This window comes from Hippocampus comes, unplaced genomic scaffold (genome assembly GCF_001891065.2).
Source record: "Hippocampus comes isolate QL1 unplaced genomic scaffold, H_comes_QL1_v1.1 scaffold2, whole genome shotgun sequence".
Lineage (NCBI taxonomy): Eukaryota > Metazoa > Chordata > Actinopteri > Syngnathiformes > Syngnathidae > Hippocampus > Hippocampus comes.
The window spans coordinates 2774451-2789359 of record NW_017805139.1 but is presented as its reverse complement, the minus strand read 5'-3'; the positions used below and the strand labels follow the sequence as shown (position 1 = coordinate 2789359).

Sequence of the window (14909 nt, the reverse complement as noted above, 5' to 3'; positions counted from 1 at the left end):
ACTAGAATGGTACTCAAAATTGTGACTCAGCAAGATTGTAATATGATTGGATTTGCTTATGGAATGACTAAACTTGATTTGCCTTTAAATTCAATGTTTAGTTGACTTGACTTGCTTGTTGTTTTTGACACAACAGTCACTTGGGACTTGGTTGAAAGTTGAACGCTTGAAACAGGAATTTGTCGACATCCAGTGCGATCGGATACTTTTACTCGATTATACATCATCCAGCCCACTCGGCGGCGACAGAGGCGGGCCAGTGTCCTCTCCACTCCCGTGACAGGAGAAGAGCGACTATCGAGTCAACATGGCTGCGGCTCTTGTTCGGTTTGTCCGCGGAAGTCTCGGACGGAATTTCTCCAGTAAGTTAACAGTAAACAACGATGAGCTTCTGAAGGCGAACTATTTTTGTCTTTGTGCGCCACTTAGAAACGATACGGTCAATTATCACTGCCTCATGTCACTAGCGTTGACCTTCGAGCTAGCTAATGCTAGTAACCCAGCTTCGTGGAATGGTTCTGCCTGTTGTCATGACGCGTTAAGTCATCGATATTAGAGGCAACTTTGGAATCACTCCTGATTATGTTGTGCCAATAGTGTTTATCTGGTCGAACCTTCCAGAAATGTTATAGAGAAGCACAGTTCAGTTCCATTGAACGCAGAATACTGATTTTGATTGGCCCTGTATTACGTTCATTGTATCTCGCTGACAGCGTTGCATGCAAACGGTTGTACTTCACTTTGGCTTCTAATGTGTCCAGTTGCAAGATCTTCATGTCTCCTGCAGCAGAGCAGATTGCAGAGTTCCACCACTGAAACAAAACGTATGTACAATTTGAACACACTGTTTTTAACAATGCATTATGAAGAATTTAACAGTGGATATTCAGAATTAAAATACTTACCCCTACTACATACTATGCATGTATTGTATTATGTATTGGCATAAATAACAGTTCATGCCTTCCTCGTTTGTTTCTTTTTTTTTTTTTTAACGCAGGTTTACATCACTACAGTAGAAACTGAAATAAAGGCTGCCCAGAACCTCAAATTATGAAATCAAGCTTATTTTTTGGGGTCAGGCAAATAGTCGAGCACAATTCTACAAAAAAAAAAAAAAAATTATGTATTTTGAAGTAGAACACATTTCAAGTGTTCAGTTAAGGTTTGTTTAAAAAGATCCATTTCTGCCTGTGACATTGGAGGACAAAGTGTGCCTAACCACAATGAACATCTTCTCACCTCTTCATGTCATCTCCGCAGCCACTGTGCGGCCTAAGGATGCAGTCGCCCACAATCAGCTGACAGCGTTTGGGGAATATGTGGCTGAGATGATGCCCAAATACATCCAGCAGGTTCAGGTCAGTTCAATGCAACATTAAGTGCAGCGTGATCCAAGTGAAGACGCGTATGATTATGTGGGACAATAGAGAGATCGCTGAAGTCTTACTATTTCACACATATCGTCTTCGCACATGCTTGCGTCTTAATCCTGCCTTTTGTTAAGAAAGAAACAATACAGATCCTCCCATGAATGGGCATGGATAAAGATGTCTGTCCATTTGGGTTTCTGAACAACCCAGTTCGAAAATCCGCTTGAGATCAAAAGGGCCTTTCAGAAATGTTTAGATATTCTGATTTTGAAAGTGTGTGTGTGTTTAGGTGACATGTTATAATGAGCTGGAGGTGATGATCCACCCAGACGGCGTGATCCCCATGCTGACTTTCCTGAGGGACCACACCAACGCTCAGTTCAGAAACATGGTCGACCTAACAGCTGTCGACATTCCTTCACGGCAGAACCGCTTTGAGGTACAGCAGTTCTCTTTTTGCTTTTTGTGTCAAGAAAAAACATTTTTTCACTATTTAAACGCAAGTTTCTTAACACTGTGTCTGATTTGCTTTCACCCATATACTGTACAGTCATCTCATTACCTCTGCGTCCCGCGTCCTAGACGCATAATTTTCCCGCGGGACGCACAGTTCCAAATAATGTGCGTTTTTGGGACGCAAGGAAATTTCTCAGTCAAAACAACAAAAAAAAAAACTATGGTACATCTTTTTTTCCAGCAACACAGTGTCGCAGTTCGACAATCGCCGCCATTGTTGTTTTGATCTCGCATTACGTAGTCTCACGTGACGAGATTTCCTTTCTCACGAGGCGAGATTGGCGAGATCGGCCTTCAACCTTGCGGAAGGCAGACGATTGCCAAGTTGTGTAACGTTAAAACAAGTGTTGCGAACAAGTGTTGCGAACAAGTGTTGCGAAAGTTTATCGCGGAGATATCACAGAGGAAGCAGCTAAAGTTGGATAGTTTTTTGCGATAATAAGTTGACTTTGAGAAAGTCTTGCATCATTGGAAGCAGAGTAAAGAGGAGAATATGAACTCAAAGACTGAACCCTCGGATGAAATAACCTATTTCTCAGCAAATCTTGTATGCCTGAATTAATTAAATTTTTGCAGCATTTTTTTTATAAGAAATAAACCTATTATCAATGTATATTGTTGTTGTTAGTGTTACTATCATATGCAATTGAATAAGTAGACCATTTCAGAATTCGGGACTCGCTGGGGTTAAACTGTAAAATTATCACTGCATATACTGCAGTGATCAACAAATATAGCCCACACAGCATATTTTAACTTTTTTTTTTTAGTAATGAGGTCATTGGGGGAAAAAAACACTACTATAGTCTAGTGCTGAAGAAAAGGAGCTATGTCGCAAAATACTTTTCTCTTGCCAAAAACAGGAAGTCAACTGGAAGTCTGCCACACACAAACCACTCCGCCGCGAATATACAGTAGTCCTCAATTATTAGTTCCATTGGAGAATTATGTCAACAAACATCACAGTTTGTATGCATTACCATACTGTAACTTAGCTTTAAGCCGCGTTTCCATTGTACTGGTTCCACACCAGCATGGAATGTCACCTCTCTGGGAGGGAAGGAGGCTGTACAAAGTTAAATACAACTGAACTGTTCTTAAGATATTAAGAGCCAATCACATATTCCTAATTTGACAGCTGTTGGCATGGACCAAACCAGAAGTTTTTGTGTTGTGTGTTGGTTCACAGATTGTGTACAACTTGCTGTCACTGCGCTACAACTCCCGTATTCGAGTTAAAACGTACACGGATGAACTCACGCCTTTGGACTCTGCTGTTCCCGTCCACATGGTTGCCAACTGGTACGAGAGAGAGGTGAGTCACAAACGACACGCGTCAACGCACTTGCCTTGACAAATGTTCTTGACATCGCTTTACCCAACAGCGCACGTTGTTTGTTTTTCTCATTAAGGTTTGGGACATGTATGGTGTGTTTTTTGCCAACCACCCTGACTTGCGACGCATTCTGACCGACTACGGCTTTGAGGGTCATCCTTTCAGGAAAGACTTCCCTCTGTCAGGATATGTTGAGGTGACAACCACTCTTCTCAACACAATGGAATCTCCGAAGTTCTCAGAGCAAATGTCAAGTAAATTTGTGCCAGGTTCAAACTGTTGCCATCATAAACCCTTCACAGGCAATAGCTTAGTCACATTTCTAACTGCCATTACAAGTAGAGTGGTCCCTCGTTTATCATGCAAGTTAGGTTCCAAAAATTACCGGCGATAGATGAAATCCGAGAAGTAGGAAACTTATGTTATAAGGGTGTGTACCTCACTATTAATATTTTCCTCACATTCCTCTCTTGCTGAAACCCCCAAAGGTCAAGCCTTTGCAAAAAAAATAAGTACCGTATTTCCCTTGTGGGCAACCATTTTCACGTTCTTTGCCGTAGGACAAGAAAGGAGCTCGGTGGAAGGTGATCACAGATCATATTTGTGTATGTTGTTCACCAAAGGGATAGTTTTCGAATTTCTATTTTCACATAATCTGTAATGTGCCCCATCCCCCCATTATTTATGTGGAAGTTGATGCAATTAAATGCTAGAAAACAAAACTTTTAGTTTTTCTTTGGTGTTTAGACGAAAGGAAACGTGGTTTGAAAAATGTCATTTGCTTTTTCTATAAGCAAGGTGCGGGATTGCTTAAAGTCAGAAATCATACATTTTATGGCCACATGCAGGAGCCAAGCCCGCACAGCTGTAAAATAGAAACTCAAATACAGCAAGTTTAGCCTCAAAGGCCTGTCAGAGAGAGGGCAAAGGCCCATTTTGTAAGATCTCATTTTAATTTCACAATAGTCCAAGAATTGAACCCGTGCTTCTGCCAGGTACGCTACGACGACGAACTGAAGCGTGTGGTAGCGGAGCCGGTGGAGCTGACCCAGGAGTTTCGCAAGTTTGACTTGAACACACCGTGGGAGGTGTTCCCCGCTCACCGAGAGGCCAAGGAGGCTCCGCCCATACTGGAAGCTGGAGCCGAGGCTTCTGAGAAGTGATCCCAACCCTCCCTCCCCACACCTCTTTAGTGTATACAAATACCATCATCAAGTTGGGTTTTCGACCCTTGTGAAACCCACAGAAATATTTATGTAAATAAAAGTGCTTAATACAGAAAAAATAATGCTGTGTTATTTCCATGTCACAACAATGTTACCCGCTGTAGCTAGAGACTGCATGCCACAGTGTCATTTTAAGTAATCCACAAACAGAGCAGATGGTTAAAATGTTAGATTTTGAGATTTCACAACATCCCAAAAATTGTCAAAGTATATGAAAATAAGTGATTAGTAGCCATCATGCGTCATGAGCTAATGTGTTTTTAGCCGATTTGTAGTGAGCATGTTTTCAGAAATCCTCATACTTGGTCTCAAAATAACCTGGAATTCATCTGTCTTTTTGGCAGTTATTTCCCTAAATGCACATAACAACCAATAAAGTAAAAACACTAATCAAGCAGATGTTGCACTGCTGTTTTCAGCTTGGACCTATAATGCATCGACTAAAACTCAGTGTTAAGATTCAGTATACGGACATTGGCAAATGTATTTTTAATCCAAATATGGAGTTTATCTTTAGTTCCTAGATCACTTTAATGGGTCTATTTTTCTTTTTAAATTAATGTAGTCATGTACTGCAGTGTCCTGGAAACTAAAGCAATGTCACACAAGCAATGGACAGCTGATGTTATCAGGTTGCAGGGTGCATGAAAGGGTTAACACATCTCTGTGTGATTTGTGGATTGCTAAAATGCTGAATTTGGGTATCACCACACACTGGAACACTTTGTTCATGATAGTTTGTGTTCCTTTTCAAATGGAAGAAGAAAAAATCTAATATTTAAAGGGTCATCGATCCTTCCAAAGCCTGTGTCCCTCCCTCGGCATGCATTGGGGCGTGGGGGACTTGGTGTAACTTGTTCTGTATTTATAAATTGTTGATTTGTTGCTTATGCAGTATAATGAATGTAAACAAAACTGTTGAACCATCAAAGATGTTTTTATTTTTGTTAACCATCAAAACTGGATGAGATCTTCAAAGTCAGTTGAGGCTAAAGCCCCATTTTTGTTGTTTCCTATTTCATCTGTTGAGTAGCCAAATTTCCTCAGCCTTTCGAGCAGGAGTGTCAAACTTGCTTTGGAGTTACAGCTTCCCTCAGAAGGGCCGTTATGACAATGAAACCAAATGAATGTTTAATCGTCTCATCGCATGATTACTTGTTCACAACAAATTGATAGATTACCAGTTTTGAAATCCGTCAAATCAACGGTAATAATTTGATGTATTATTGTTCAAGTGAGTGTATCGGTAAACAGAGTAACAAAACTATTGCAAAATCTCAACGTTATTTATTACAGATAATAATTTCACGTTTTTGGTACAAATTTTTGGCAAGAAATAAAATACAGTATTGTAGAACATTTTATTTTAGTAGTTGAATTAAAAGTACAAGATAGTTTTATAAAACACAAAGGAAACGCCAGGAAAATAAGTTTCAAAATCCATTTCTTTCCATATTTACACATTTAGAAGCAAAATATATACAATGAATTACTTGAGATGATCTTGTGAGCGGTCAACCATAATTCAAACGCAATGCTCCAGACTGGCCCTAAATGGTAGTGTGGTGGTCGTAAAATTTACTTGTGCATTGCAACCAGTAAAAAACAAACTTCTGCTCCACACTAAAGGCCATTTATCAGTAACATAGTGAAAATGCGTGGTGTGAACTTTTACCTTCTAAGTCAACTTACAGTGTGCGTCCCTGAATTTTTTACTTGCGCTCCTAAAATTTCAGGTTAGGGGCCTACTGTACTCCTAGTAAAAAAAAGAAAACAGTTAATCTGGAGCTCTGAAAAATTTTAAAAATCATGAAACATTCCACTCAGTGTAATGATTCTAGTTAATGGGTTACTGAAATAAATGACATGATTCGCCATAATTTTTTGGTTTGCTGCAATGCTTTGGAAAAATCTTTCACTTTTCAGAAATTCTTAAGTTTGTTTGCATAGTTTCCCCACTTCGAGATCATCAAACAAATGTTTGAAGCCAATTTCAGTGAAATTGGGACATTGTGTGAAACATAAATAAAAACAGAATGCAATGATTTACAAATGATGCTCAACCTATATTTAATTGAATACACAACAAAGACAAGATATTCAATGTTCAAACTGATCAACTTGATTGTTTTTAGCAAATAATCATTAACGTAGAATTTTATGGCTGTAACACGTTTCCAGAAAAACGAGAGAGGTGGCAAAAAAGTTGAGGAATACTCATCAAACACCTGTTTGGAACGTCCCACAGATAAACAGGCTAACACGGAACAACGGACATTTGCAAAGAATTAAGGGATTTCGTCATCAACTACATAATATCATCAAAAGTTTCAGAGAATCTGAACAAATGACTGCATGTAAGTGGCAAGGCCGAAAACCGAAAACATTGAATGTCGGTGACTTTTAATCCCACAGGCGGCACTGCATCAATGTGTGAAGGATATTCCGAAAACCCATGTCGGTAAATACAGTTTGGTGCTACATCCATAAGTGCCATCTGTGAAGGCACCCTTAATGCTGAAAGGTACATACAGCTTTTGGAGAAACATATGCGGCCGTCCAAGGTGTCCAACGTCTTTTCCATGGACGCCTCTGCTCATTTCAGCAAGACAATTTCAAACCACATTCTGCACGTGTTAAAACAGTGTGGCTTCATAGTAAAAGAGTGCGAGTACAAGACTGGCCTGCCTGCAGTCCAGACCTGTCTCCCATTGATAATGTGTGATGCATTATGAAACGTAAAATACACAACGGAGACCGCTGCCTGTTGAACAGCTGAAGCTGTACATCAAGCAAGCATGGGAAAGAATTCCACCTACAAAGCTTCAACAATCAGAGTACTCAGTTCCCAAACCTTAATTGAAGGTTGTTAAAAGAAAAGGTGATGTAACAGTGGTAAACATGACCCTGTCACAGCTTTGTTTGGAACGTTTTGCAGCCATAAAATTCTAAGGTCATGATTATTTGCTTAAAACAATATAGTTTATCAGAATGAACATCAAATACTCAAGTATCTCGTGTTTGTAGTGTTACCATTTGAATAAAGGTTGAACATGATTTGCAAATCAGTGTATTCTGTTTTTAGTTCTGTTTCACACAATGATCCAACTTAATTGGAATTGGGTTTGTAAATATCAGACAAAAATAACCTAAAATGCTGTTTTCAATTGTTATACGCACGCACGCACGCAGGCACGCACACACACACACACACACACACACACACACACACACACACACACACACACACACACACACACACACACAATTTAACGGCACTGAGCATCACCATATAGCTATAGTTAGATAATGGTCACAGGGCTCCAGTCTGTTTCTAAATAGCAGTATTGTGCCGCAAAAATTTGAGGCAGTTCAAATAAATGTTTCATCTAATTGAACGTGTGACCGGTAAATGTGCTATTTTTTGTTGGTTTTTTTTTTTTTTACACTGTTTTTGAATAGGTTTTGTTGCTGATGAACTAGTACTCCACATTGCAGCCTATTTATTAGTAATACAGTAAAAATGAGTGGAAATGTGAAGATTTACAATGTGCGCCCTAAAATTTAGGGGTCACTGTGTTCCTAAAAAAGTAATTTGAATAGGAAAATAAGCTTGCATATACATTGGAATCATTTAAATATGGTTGGAAAAACCCACCTTAATTTTTTTTGTCGAACTGGTTGGGAGATATGAGGAAGATTTGACAAGCTTAAGGGTATCATTCTTTATATCCATCTTTCTTGTTGAGTCGACGCTTCAGCAGGTATGCAAGCACAAAACTATTTACAATAAACTGAAGAAAGCCGATGGAGAAAATGCCATAGTTCACATAGAGGAAGCCGCCAATGGTCGGTCCAACTGTCCGAAGTAGAGACTGAACTGATGCACACAGTCCCAACATTGTGCCTAGACAAGGAAGCAGAAGAGGTATCAATTAATAACCTTAAAGAAAGAATACATTTTTCGTGCATCTCGCATATCGGGTTGTGTCCAAATAGGTCTTTTGGCTTGAAGTAAACACTAAAATGGCACTGTAATTATCCTATCAGCAGTTTTGCATGCTTGTCTTTGTAAAATGTGCAGTAAATTAGTTTGTTATGAGATAGAAATGAGGTATTGAACTTCGTCTGTTGCGCCTGGGAAAAACGCTGCACACAAAAAAAACAAAACAAAAAAAAACAAAAAACAATTTGCTGACATCAACTCAGCAGGATCTTACCTGTATCAGAGGGAGGTACACTTTTGGTGAGCAAACTGTCTGTGATGACATTAAAAATGCTGAGGGACAAGATCATGGGGACCACAGTCAGGCAGAACTGGAACACATTCTGCATGTGAGCCTGCAGGAAGAACAGATTTCAGAGACCTCCTTGCACTTTTTAGTAGACTGGCTTTAACATGATACGTCAAATGATGTGCGCGTTTTGGGTTTTTTTTTCGGTGTGTGAGGACGGTGTGTACCTGAGCCAGGCCCACAAAAGCAGAAATTCCAATAGACAGAAGTAGCAGTGAACTCTCAGAGTATCTTGATGTAAGTCGCCCAATCACTCCGCCCTGAACCACCTGAACAAATGCTTGCCGTTTCATGACTTCATTGTATAGTCCGTGCAACAAAATAATATGATTGTATTTTCTGCACTATGAGGCGCTTGAGATTATAAGACACACCTTCAATGAATGGACTATTTTAAAACTTTTTTCATTTATCCGGCGCACTGCATGATAAGGCGCATAGGCTAGAAGCTACAATAGTGGCTGCGGTTGCGCTATGCATCCACTAGATGGTACTACGCTAAAGGGAATACAAAACAATACAGCTTTATTTTTATAGAGCCTTCACAACTGCTGCAGCTGTAACAAAGCCATGAAAAGTGGTCACAAACACAGAAATGAGGCATATAAATACAAATGGCATTACAAAAAAGTAGATGAAAGACAAAAGTTATGACGACAACTGATTCAACAAAAACGCACACAAACCTTATGGACTCACATCCACAAGGGGCGAAATATCCTTAGAAGTCTTGCTTGTCTCCTTCTTTCTTCGTTTAGTCAGTAGTTAACTATGCTTTTGGTAATATCTTCGTTTCATAATGGCTGCGCAGAGCTCACAAAGTTGTTGTCTGATTGTGTGTTGGCGAATGCTTTTTGGTGTGCCTTATAGTGCAGAAAATACGGTAACTTGAACACTACAGGAGATATTTGTTCATGACTCACCATCTGAGCTATTCCAAAATATGCCATTATGTATCCATTCTGCTCAGGTGTCAACTTGAAAAAGTCCAATGTGATTATAGAGAACATCACTTGGAAAATGCCTTCACAAATACAAGAGCAAATTATCTTGTGTTTATAAATCCACTGACCAATTTTGGTACATTAAAAAAAAAAAAAAAAGCTCTCACCTGATGGTAAGCCTGAAACAATCTTCACAACAAAGGTCGGTGTCACGCCTGGAAACTTCATGAGTCTTGTGATCTGGCCAACATCAAATATGGACTTGCTTTTGGTGTCCGCTGCAGTGCATTCAAAACATGATAAGTATGAGACGCATATGGCAAAGTGATGAGAGCAATATCCACGAATGATGACACACAAGCATTTAATACATTCATCTGACAAACTGCGATAGACCCAATAGTAGGCCAATCCTACTTTTTCCTTCAAAAGTATTGGAAATGTAAGGCCAATCTTATTCCAGATCCAAAATAAAAAGGAGTTCAATAAGACTTCATAAGTGGGATGTTTTTGACTTCATCTTGCCAAGTCATTCTCCAGATTTAAACCCAATAGAACATGCATTTCACATACATATTTTGATGTCAAATCCAAATTATGTCAGTCTGGAAAAAAAAAAAAAAATCACAAAGAAGCCTCGCTGCTCCGATGCTTTTGGGGCACAGTATAAGTGATCGACACAACTTATGCAACATACCTGTATATTATTAAGTACTGTTTTTAAATGTGTAAATAGAGAATTTTAACCGAGACATAAGTAATAGATATTTTGCCTGCAGTTAACAGAGTGCCAATAAAGATCCAAAGTACTTCAAAATTAAAAACGCAACTCAGTGAAACACACAAACCTGTCTTCTCCTCAATGTACGATATACATTTGATCAGTGTACAGTTTCCTTTCAAAAAAAATATAGGTTTGGCAAACTCAAGTGTGCCTTACAATCTGTTTTGGAGGCTGGACTTTGAACTTTAGTGGTTCGAGGAATAAAGCTTAATACCAACAGCAAACTGAATGCGCTCCCAGCAGCACCACTGCACGCAGCAAATCTCTCCCTGGGAAATACAAGGTCAACTTTGTTGTGTTAGCTGGAAAACATAAAACACCCATGCACTAAAAAGGTTAAAAATCTAATGTTTTCCTATTTGGGCAATTACAAGCTATGTTTTTGATATGACGTTTTTCTGAATCCATTCAGAGACACAAATAAATTCATCCAAATAAACAGAACGTTTGTAGGTCCCAGTTAGCGGTGGTGCGTGGATTAAAAAAAAAAAAAAAGTCCATAACATAAAAATGACAGAGTGACACTCACCCATAGCTTTTGACAAGATGGCCACCTATAGTGGAGCCAGCTATCATTCCAATGCCAAAACAGAGTCCTAGTTTGGAAAGTCCATCGGCACGTTTTTCGGGATCTGAAAGGTCTGATACAACCATCTGAGAAGCTGCAGGTAATACAATTTGAACATTGGAAGTTTATTCAAGCTGTTTATGTAAAAAGATGGAAGGTACTTGAAGTTATGTAAGAGAAGTTCAATGTGTGGCATGAGCACAATGGCGGATGAAATTAGTAATACAAAGAGACGCTCACCTGGGAGGACATGCATGACAATTGTGGGGAGTTTGTGCACAAAAAGCATGACAGGAGAGTCTGCAATAGCCAGTAGAATGAAGAAAACAATGTTGGCGGTGCATGCCAATGACATTGCTGCTCGGGCCCCGAGAACATCCGCAAACCTACCAAACAATAAAGGAAGCGCAACAACACAGGTTGAGCTCGCTCACGACAAAAGTCTGAAAACATCTCAATGATACTTGCCCGGACTTACCTTCCAAACAAAGGCCCGCCAAACAGCTGCATGACACCAACCGTGGTTTGTAAATAACCAAACCACAAAGTGTCAAAGCCCAGTTTCCTTGCCAAAAACTGTTAGAAGCACAGAACAGAGAGACTTTTTCAAACTTTAACATGGCATGAGATGTTCATTATTATTGCAGCTAACAGCCACGCTGTTTTCTTATATGCATAAAAATTGTAAATTGAAGTTTTCTTTTTAAGCTAACACTCTATATGTATGTTATTTGGCCTTCTCAAGAGAACAAGTCCAATTTGATGATATGCCCTGTTGTAGAATACTAATTTCAGAGCCACAACTTTCAGAGTGCAAAAACGTGGGGCCAAATGAATTCCATCACACTTTTGGTAAGATCGCATCAAGGTGTTGATAAAAATGACAAATATACGTATATGGATCGCTCTCGGAAATGGTGGTCTGCCTTGGGCTGGAGATGGTGACCCATTTTGAGATTTCGCTTTCAAATCACTCACCAGATTTGACCGTTTCAAATCATAATGCAGAAATAAAATAAACAACCTTGTGGAAATTTGTGCTGATGTTTTTTGTCAGTGTTTTCTGAACATTGAATAATAGCCACAGTGACTACCGGTACTGCCTCCATGTCAGCAAGAATCTTTTATACCCTTCAAATAGATCAGTTTCATAAACAGTTCAGCGATTTCCCCGCTGTCCATGATGTGACAATACGGCGGCACAAAAAAATGCTCGTTTCACAGTCCACAATGTACCTGCGTGGAACTACTGGCCATTAGAAACTAAAGCTGGATGTTCTTTTGTTTCATTTTAAAACATGATGTTAATGCGTTCAATACACTTTTTTTGTTTCTACCGTGACAATTGAGTCGTTAATGCCTTGAGCGTGGTGCCCAGTTTAATTGGAAACGACAATACAATAAAATAGATGGACATCTTTTTACGTTAGTTGCATTTTGTGTGTGTGTATGTGTGTATTCTTGAGCATGAGTCAGCAGGATTGAAAAGGCACACAGTCCAGCTGCAGAAATTGCAGGTTTTGCTAAGAGAACAGCTGATTAGTTGATAATATGCACCGTGATCCCGAAAAGCAACAACCATACATGTGAGCCATTCTTTCTGTCTGGTCAACATTCAGAGGAAATTTTCTACGCATTTACAGTTTGTTCTTGCAATTGAAGCTTTCACCAATCTGATTTCAAATTTACCTCAGTGGCCATCTAGCTGGCCCACAACCATGTCAGCATTTTTGTCTTCCTCTGATGGTTGGTCAGACCAAGCAAAAGGTGCATATAGCAAAACATGTAGAAAATGCTCGTTTCACAGTCCACAATGTACCTGCGTGGAACTACTGGCCATTAGAAACTAAAGCTGGATGTTCTTTTGTTTCATTTTAAAACGTGATGTTAATGCGTTCAATACACTTTTTTTGTTTCTACCGTGACAATTGAGTCGTTAATGCCTTGAGCGTGGTGCCCAGTTTAATTGGAAGCGACAATACAATAAAATAGATGGACATCTTTTTACGTTAGTTGCATTTTGTGTGTGTGTATGTGTGTATTCTTGAGCATGAGTCAGCAGGATTGAAAAGGCACACAGTCCAGCTGCAGAAATTGCAGGTTTTGCTAAGAGAACAGCTGATTAGTTGATAATATGCACCGTGATCCCGAAAAGCAACAACCATACATGTGAGCCATTCTTTCTGTCTGGTCAACATTCAGAGGAAATTTTCTACGCATTTACAGTTTGTTCTTGCAATTGAAGCTTTCACCAATCTGATTTCAAATTTACCTCAGTGGCCATCTAGCTGGCCCACAACCATGTCAGCATTTTTGTCTTCCTCTGATGGTTGGTCAGACCAAGCAAAAGGTGCATATAGCAAAACATGTAGAAAAAAATTATTAATAAACTGAATCTCTAGTGACTATGATGTATTTGTAAAATTAAGAGGTTGATTATCGCGGGTGAATCCCCACTGAAAGCCGAGGTATCAAATGCCACCACATTGCCTTAATGTCATAACCAATGGGCATAATAGTGATTTAATCTTACAATGTACTGGAAAGTAATTGGAAATCAACAGTGATGTATCACAAAATGTAAAATATTACATTACACTGCGGTGTCCAATGTTAATTTTGCAGTGTAACATGAATTTTGGTTTGCTCAAATCCACAGCAGCGATGAAGTATAGACTAAAATGGTCACTTCCGGAGCAGCGTCCACTTCATAGTATTCACGGAAAACTAATGGTCGTCCAACGCGACAGAAAGATGGACACTTACCGGCGTTATGGAGAACTGTAAAAACATCCATGTTATGTCCAACGCAGCGATTACATAAACGACGTAAATAGTTGTTTTCTTCTTCAAATGAGTAGCAGCGTTAGCTTTATAGCTAACCGGAGAAGTTACGTCGCTGGTTTCAACTCTTGCGGTCATGTTGCCTAAAGCGTGAAAAACAAAAAATGAATGTATTGAATTTTTATCCCCCGGATAGGTCGCTGGAACAAACTCAATTTCGGAAAAGAGGTGAGGTCGTTAGGTCAGCTGTGCGGAACGTCGGCCACCGTCAACTCGTTTCAGTATGTCTCATCGCTGAACTTTGGAACGTAAACCGAAAGTAAAAGAACGTGACAAGGTAAAACAAATGGTAAGAAGAATTCGTCACGAAAAACACTCAACAAATTGTTAAGTGGTGTTCATTGGTCAAATACAAGGTGGGGGGAGGGGGGGGAGACAACATATTTCCCTTAAAAAACAGGCAATAATCAAGGAACACTGAGCATCCCAAAATATTTTCGTCACGACACATTTAATTACTTCTCGGCAGAACGTACATTTGTGTTTCCCTCCCAATGATTTATTTAGATTTATTTAAGATGCCGCGTCTGGAAATACTCAAATGAGGTTTCTGGAATAGAATTTTAAAAAGTAATTGTGTCAATGTGTTCATACTATATGTTTATAATCAATATGTTTGGTTACACTGGTCAGGAACGTTTTTCTCAACGGATTTAGACGATTCACAAAAATGATCAATTTAAGAAATAAAACGGCGGATTTCCGCGAATCCGCGGAAAATTGCCATGTATGCACATTTAATTACTTCTCGGCAGAACGTACATTTGTGTTTCCCTCCCAATGATTTATTTAGATTTATTTAAGATGCCGCGTCTGGAAATACTCAAATGAGGTTTCTGGAATAGAATTTTAAAAAGGAATTGTGTCAATGTGTTCATACTATATGTTTATAATCAATATGTTTGGTTACACTGGTCAGGAACGTTCTGTAAAGCACGAAGAGCCGAACGATTAGTAGGAGTTGTCGTAGTGTGTGTAAACAAGACGCATTCGGTTTCAAACAAGCACGAGTTTATTGTAGTC

General features: G+C 39.3%; 2 protein-coding genes across 2 annotated transcripts; one reads left to right on the top strand and one right to left on the bottom strand.

Annotated features, from left to right (window-relative positions):
• Window positions 1-232: 232 nt before the first annotated feature.
• Window positions 233-5583, top strand: ndufs3 (NADH:ubiquinone oxidoreductase core subunit S3). The gene is made up of 7 exons (XM_019867401.1): window positions 233-362; window positions 762-824; window positions 1264-1361; window positions 1663-1812; window positions 3079-3204; window positions 3302-3421; window positions 4221-5583. The coding sequence occupies exons 1-7, from the start codon at window positions 308-310 to the stop codon at window positions 4386-4388; spliced, it is 780 nt and encodes a 259-aa protein (XP_019722960.1). The 5' UTR covers window positions 233-307; the 3' UTR covers window positions 4389-5583.
• A 2112-nt stretch (window positions 5584-7695) lies between these two features.
• Window positions 7696-14485, bottom strand: slc67a1 (solute carrier family 67 member 1). Its single transcript, XM_019867588.1, has 10 exons — window positions 13809-14485; window positions 11521-11618; window positions 11283-11428; window positions 11004-11136; window positions 10631-10743; window positions 9858-9968; window positions 9670-9770; window positions 8914-9015; window positions 8672-8792; window positions 7696-8358 (listed from the first exon to the last, which is right to left on the bottom strand). Exons 1-10 carry the CDS (start codon window positions 13962-13964, stop codon window positions 8171-8173), a joined length of 1269 nt encoding a protein of 422 aa, XP_019723147.1. The 5' UTR covers window positions 13965-14485; the 3' UTR covers window positions 7696-8170.
• Window positions 14486-14909: the final 424 nt, after the last annotated feature.

Coding starts and splice junctions, on each gene's coding strand:
- ndufs3 (XM_019867401.1), top strand. CDS start 308: ATGGCTGCGGCTCTTGTTCGGTTTGTCCGCGGAAGTCTCGGACGGAAT. Junction 363..761: donor TCTCGGACGGAATTTCTCCA/GTAAGTTAACAG, acceptor TAATGTGTCCAG/TTGCAAGATCTTCATGTCTC. Junction 3,422..4,220: donor CTCTGTCAGGATATGTTGAG/GTGACAACCACT, acceptor TGCTTCTGCCAG/GTACGCTACGACGACGAACT.
- slc67a1 (XM_019867588.1), bottom strand. CDS start 13,964: ATGACCGCAAGAGTTGAAACCAGCGACGTAACTTCTCCGGTTAGCTAT. Junction 11,429..11,520: donor GGCGGGCCTTTGTTTGGAAG/GTAAGTCCGGGC, acceptor ATTGTTTGGTAG/GTTTGCGGATGTTCTCGGGG. Junction 10,744..11,003: donor CATCTTGTCAAAAGCTATGG/GTGAGTGTCACT, acceptor TGTATTTCCCAG/GGAGAGATTTGCTGCGTGCA.